Below are 6,277 nucleotides of genomic sequence, written 5' to 3' on the forward strand. Positions count from 1 at the left end.
ATGCTTTGGAAGCACTTGAGGTTAATTCCTTCGTTGTGGTAGGATGTCAATTTTGGTGGGAGCCTCTGAGTCAGAAAAGGATAGAGACATTCAGGAATGAAGTCTGATCCGAGCAGTGTTCTTGGCGGTGGGAATGGTACAAGCCTAAGAAGCTTGCCCCCATTCAAAACCCCAGCACTGTTTCTGGTGTTCACAGCCGCCAACTACCACTGCAAAGGCACAGGCTAGGATACCACTCCCAAAAAAGTAATTTTAAATAAGAATAAATTACAAAGAAACGAGTTATTCTGCAATCCTTCCAGATTACTCATCTGCAAACCCCAACAGAGCCAAGAAATTTACCCCAAATCACCCGGAAGGAAATGCCAAGAACTGGCCCCAAGGGGTTAGATGTAGGATCTGACTGGAAAAGAAGGGCTCCAGGATCTAGGGTCCTTCTGGGAATTGTGCGTTAAGTGTTATCTGTGGCCCTGTTAATTTTCTTTTTTTTTGGTTTGTTTCTACAATAAAACTTAGCTCTGAGAAAGAAAGATGTAAAATATATTCCCAACTATACATTTCACCACCATATCCATAACAAAAAACAGAACCTTATACATACTTGGGGTTGTAAACTGCATAAGGCAAGGGTCGCAAATGGGCCGCAGGCTCCACCACGTGGTGTTTAAGACATTTTAAATTTATTTGTTTAAAAACCAGCAAGTTTCACTTTTCAAAAAAATCCTGATTTCCAGCCTCCCCCCCTCCCTTTTTTTTCCTGCATGGAGCTGAGTAGCAGCTGCCCCTTTAAAGTGGGCACAGTTCCCACCTCCCACCTCTTCCCGTATTTGCCTCCCCCCTTGTGTCTGCAGCCTGCTGAGTTTGCGACCCCTGGCTGGAAATAGCACATACCTACATAAGCGCTTCCTATCCTAACCCAAACCTCCCGCACCCTCACGTAATTTTCACCTCGTTTCCCCATCTCCCTTCTTCCTTTCACTTCCATCTTAAGTCCTCTTTCCCATTTCTTTCGGTTCACTTGAATTCTCCCTTTTTTCAGCTTCAGTTTCTTTTTGCAAAAAACATCTCTCAGCCCACGAGCATGCCAGGAAAGCTCCCAAGACTGGCCAGTGGGCGTTACTGAAGGGTGTTTCGCCACCAAACGGCTGAATCATCTTCCCCCAAAACATTTTCTTTGGGCACTGGCCGGACAACTGGGGTGGTTGTTGTGCCTTCTTGTATGAGAATATTTGCATGTATGAATCTCCAGTACCAGGCATACACCAAAAATGTGTACATTTCCCATGAAAGGACATGACGGAGCCCAAATAAAATACAGAAGTGAGCTTAAGTGCCTTGGGCAACCATCACACCTGGCTAATGCGCCGTATTCTTTCATATGTACACAGTACAGGTTTTGGCTTACTAAACATTGATCAAAATTGATCGAAATCTCTAAGTTTTGGTTACCATGTACAGAGAACAATTGCTCAGCATGGCATTTAAATAAAACATTAATATTTTTAAAATTCACAAATACAATGCCCCATTAAAAAAATAAAATTTAAAAACCTTGAGGATGGACGAGGCTTTGGGTAATTAACCTAAAAAAAAAAAAAAAAACAAGAAAACTACAAGAACAGTATGTTACCAGACTTATACTTCAAAATACTATTTTTTAAAAAAGGAACTCACTGACTCAGCTAGAAATATTTGGAAAACTCAGCTTTTAAAGCTTTATGATCCCTCCAATAGCCTCACTGTCCCCCACTCCAATGAGTACAAGGGAAATTGTGGCTAAGTATGGAAAAAATATATATATATGCATACATAAAAAAATCTATTCTTGGCATTTACTTTAAAAACTAATTTAAAAAAATAGTGTGCAGTTTCTAAGCAGGAAGTTGCTGGACTGATCCCATAGCTCAGTGTAGTACCTTATGACCTAACATTGACCTCTAAAGCTAGGAATGACCTTTGTGGGGAACTGTCCCCAAGAGGACCACAAAGAAACAGCACATTTGCAGCTGTTTCTCTTTCAGCCTAAGGTTGCAAAGGATATATATAAGAAGTCTACGCAGCTCTGGTGAGAAGGATTCCCTGTAAATCACTTATTCACAATGATTTCCCACAGTGACCAAATGAGGCCCCCAAAGAAAGATTTATGGAGTTCTTTCAAAGAAGCTCAGAAATTAAACAATGGCCCTATTGACATAGCTATTTCTGTCTTCCACGTTATACTATTTTGAGTCTAAGGAAGTACATGTCTTTGTTTTTTGTTTCTTTTTTTAAATCCCAATAATACCAGGATTGGCTGCATTTCCAATCAGGCAAGCAGATGACAGACCATTCTGAACTGCAATTGAGGGCCGTTAGAAATTTGGGATGACAGGAAAGATTCCAGAATGGACTCCTGCTGGCTACAAAATATACCCAACCCGGTGATATTTATGCCCAAAGAGAAAAAAAGAGCAGACTGCCAGCGAGGGCTGTCTCCTCTGCCCACTGACCACAGAGTAACTATCTGCAAGCATAAAGCCCAAGACACTGAACTCTAAGTGAAATGTTTTTTAAGACCTGTGCTGAGTCAACAGCTCAAAGTTAGCCTCATGGGACCACAGGAGGCTTCCTGGGCAAGGGAGAAGAACCTTCCAAACACTAATCATCACTAGCATTGATTGAGAGCACTAACTACATGCTAGGCACTGCAGCAGGCATTTCCTTTTCATTATTAGCTCATTAAGTTCAGAAAGAAATCTCTTTGCAAAGGAGTTTGCTAAAAAGCCTTCAAACAAAAAAGGTTTCTCCAGCCAGCAGGAAGCCCTGGAGAAACACCTTTATAGGCAAAGCCTAAAACACATCTTTCTCCAGACCTAACATGTTTTATGCCCTCACCCAGTGCTGTCTTGAATATGCATTTTAAGGCTACTTTGCACCGTGCCTGGCTCATACACAGTAGGCACTCAATGAACTGGTGTTGACTGATGGGTATATAGCTTAGCTTCTGCCTGCAGGGATGTTAAGCATGCATGTTGGCTGTTTTTCAAGGCTGCAAATTTCTTAATAATAAATGTAACTGGCCTCCCTTTCAGATGCAACACTTGGTGCTAGCAATTACCACAAAAGGAGAGAATTGATCAAAATAAAGTGCTATTTGCTCTGGAAGTGTTTCTAACCGACTCTTGATTGCCTCTCGCCACCTGTGACTTAATTTTTGACAATCCTGTCAAACACCTGTGATTGCACCATTTGAAAAATACATTAATATTAATTTGAATAGTGGAAATTATGTTCCTCAGAACATTAACCCCTAGATTATAAGCTTAATTCCAGTTGTGGATAAAGGATAAAGATTCAGTTTTGTTTTTTTTTAAAGACAATCTGGAACCTAGTACCTTGCACGTAGTTAAGTCAAAAACATTCGTTTTTTAAAAATTTTGGGACAGAGAGATCTGTGTCTAAAAACTGAGAGAAGGAACTTTCCCTGTGGCTAGTTTTTGCTTCCTCCACTGGACTTGCCCAAAAGCTAGATACTTCTACAGAATCATTCCACACAAACTAACATTTGGACCAACTTGTAGATTGGTCCATAGCATTGATTGTCCATAGCCTTTCCAGAGTTTTCCATAGCTTGCCCAGGACACACTAGTGGGTGTGAAGAAGATGCCATAAGTATACAGGATTGTCAGCCGGGGGTGACATTTAAGCCACCAAAGCTTGTGGCATCTTCCAAATTTTCTAATGCCTTCTGCAATCTTGCATTTAACTGGCTTCATTGCCATCCCCTCACCCACTCAGTGGGAGAGGATTTAGGAGCATTTGGCCAAGTGGGGGTGCTGCAGGGTTTATGGTTCCCCTTCAGGGAACCCCTGGGTGCGCTGACTGCGGGGTGGGGGGCACCTGGCAAGGTAGCGTGGACCCCCGTAGGCCCGGAGAAGCTGGGGTAGCCTTCGCCACGTGGACAGCAACCGCGCTGCTGCAAGTTCCCGGGAGTGCCCGTCAAAAGCGGCCAGGAGGTCAACCGGGGTGGCTTCGCGCAGTACCTTGGGCAGGGGGCCCACCTCGGCGGCAGCCCCACCAGGGCCCAGGACGCAGTGGAAGAGCGTATGACGTCGCAACAGGCAGTCCCTGAGGAACTGCACCAATTCCTCCAAGCACTCGCCCAGATGTGCCTCGTCCCAGCCTTGTGCAGGGGACCCCTTGCGCAGCAGCACCGCCAGCAGCACTGTCTTGAGCACATATGAGGACAGGATGCGTCCCCACTGGGTGGCAGCCGTTGAATCCAGCCCACGGGCACCCAGGTCTCGCAGAGCCTTAAGCAACTGCAGGCACTTGAGGTAGCAGGCACCTGGAGGCGCCCGTTCCTGCAGCCAGCTCAGTAGCTTCTGCTCCTGGCGTGCTGTGTTCACACCCCACAGTGCCTCGGTGCGCAGGCCCTCCGGGAACTCCGACAGGGGCCCAATGGGCAAAGGTTGCGGTGGTGGCGCCACAAGGAAGGCTCCGTCTCCCAGATGGACGGCAGGGATGAGACGCACCGCCATGGAAAGGCGGCAGCAGCCGTAGTCTGTGCGGCAGGGCAGGATGTGTAGAGTGGGAGGCTGCTCCAGACCACCTGGGGTCAGACTGACCCGACAGCGCCCCTCCAGACTGTAGCGCACCGTGGCCAAGGAGCGCTGCAAGTGCGACTGGAACCAGCGCAGCACCAGAGTGGCAGAGAGGTGGCGCCTCCCGCGCACATCCACGCAGAAGCCATCAGCGAAGGGTTTGCATTCCCTGAGCCAGTGGCCCCCTGAGGCCCCCGACGGTGACGGCGAGGGTGGTGCCTTGAGGGCGCAAACGAAGCAGGCGCTGAACGCGGCAGCCAGCGCTGGCTCGGCGCCCAGGCTCCGCGGCTCCAGCGCCACCAGTGGCGGGAGGCGCAGCGGCACCAGCACGTCGAAGCCGTCGGGCCGGCGGATTTTATGCTGCTCGTAGGCGCTGCCCACCTGGATGAAGTCTCCGCGGAAGGCCAAGGCCAGCGCTCCCCCTGGGATGGGGCCTGGGGACCCCCGGGCGCGGCCAGCCCGCACCAGTTCACCCACGATCCGGCTCACGTGCGCCTTGCTGTGGCCCAGCACGTGCGGAGACAGGCGTACCTCGTGCTCGTAGTAACTCTCCAGCAAGATGCTGAGGCCCGGCTCTCGCAAGGGTCTTGGCGAGAAGGCGGAGTGGCCCCCCAGACGGGGAGATGCGGGCAGGAAGCGCTGCCGGACAGCGTGGCGACAGCGCAGGAGGACATAGCCGAGGAGGAGCAGGGCGGCCGCTTTGAGCAGCGGGAAGCCGCCGTCCGCGCCGTCGGGGGCCTCGGCTCGCGCACCCCCGCTTCCCCGCAGGACGTGGTAGAGGCACACGAGGGCGGTGCACAGGCCAGTCACCAGGGGCCAGAAGACGCGCAGATTGAGGGTGTAGTGCACCGACATGCCGGGCGCCCGGGGCCGCGGTGGCCGAGCAGCCCAGGGCGCGAGCCCCGGCGGAGCCCCCGGCCCAGCATGCGCGCTGCGCGCGGGCGGCCCTTCTGTCCCCGTCTCCTTCGCCTCGGCGGCGGCTCCCCCCTCGCAGGGCCGGGGGCAGCCGCCCTCCAGCTCGGCCTCCTCTCCCAGCTCAAGTGTTCCTTCCAGCTGCGGCCCGCCCTGCACTCCCGGGCCCCGGGCCGCACCCTGCGCCGGCTGCGCGCTGCGCCCCGCGGGGCCGCCCTCCCCGCCCGGCGCCCCGGCTCGCCGCCCTCGGCCAGCTTCTGGCCCGGCCCGGCTCGCCTCCTACCCTGGGCGGCCCTGCCGGCGCTCCTGCCGCTCCCCTCCGCGCTCGTTCCCGTTACTCGGACCCCGGGAGCTTCCTCTTCCGAGGGGAGGCGAGGCCGCGCCAGCGAAGCGGGGAGGAAATGCCGAAGTCTGGAGCCGAGCGCGGAGCCGGCGGGAGGACGGGCGGGGTCGGCCCCCTCCCCGGCCTCCGCCTTAAAGCGACGCGGGGCGGCGGGAGGGACTTCAGGACGCGCTTGGGACTGGCCTCCCGCGGGCCACCCCCATTCTCCCTCCCCGAGGGCAGAACTGAGAAAGCCCGATTCCGGGGCGGTGGCCTTGTCCAGGGAGCCTCTGGAGTTGTGCTCCCGTGAAGTTACACTGGAAAGTTGGGAAGGAGAAGAGCGCGCGCAGCCAGGCTGCCCGGCCCTCCCCGCCCCAACAAGCCCTGGTGGCGTGGCAGGCCCTGGGACGGAAGTGGCCCCTGCCGCCTGCTGCTGCCCCGATATTCACTGGGCACCTAC

General features: G+C 52.8%; 1 protein-coding gene across 1 annotated transcript; it reads right to left on the reverse strand.

Annotated features, from left to right (window-relative positions):
* Window positions 1-1,198: 1,198 nt before the first annotated feature.
* Window positions 1,199-5,955, reverse strand: ITPRIPL2 (ITPRIP like 2). Its single transcript, XM_045542689.1, has one exon. It carries the CDS (start codon window positions 5,436-5,438, stop codon window positions 3,825-3,827), a length of 1,614 nt encoding a protein of 537 aa, XP_045398645.1. The 5' UTR covers window positions 5,439-5,955; the 3' UTR covers window positions 1,199-3,824.
* Between the last annotated feature and the right edge of the window lie 322 nt (window positions 5,956-6,277).

The sequence above is a fragment of the Lemur catta genome, chromosome 2, assembly GCF_020740605.2.
Source record: "Lemur catta isolate mLemCat1 chromosome 2, mLemCat1.pri, whole genome shotgun sequence".
Lineage (NCBI taxonomy): Eukaryota > Metazoa > Chordata > Mammalia > Primates > Lemuridae > Lemur > Lemur catta.

Bases quoted from the DNA above. Each gene is read 5' to 3' on its own strand.
- ITPRIPL2 (XM_045542689.1), bottom strand. From the start codon at position 5,438: ATGTCGGTGCACTACACCCTCAATCTGCGCGTCTTCTGGCCCCTGGTG.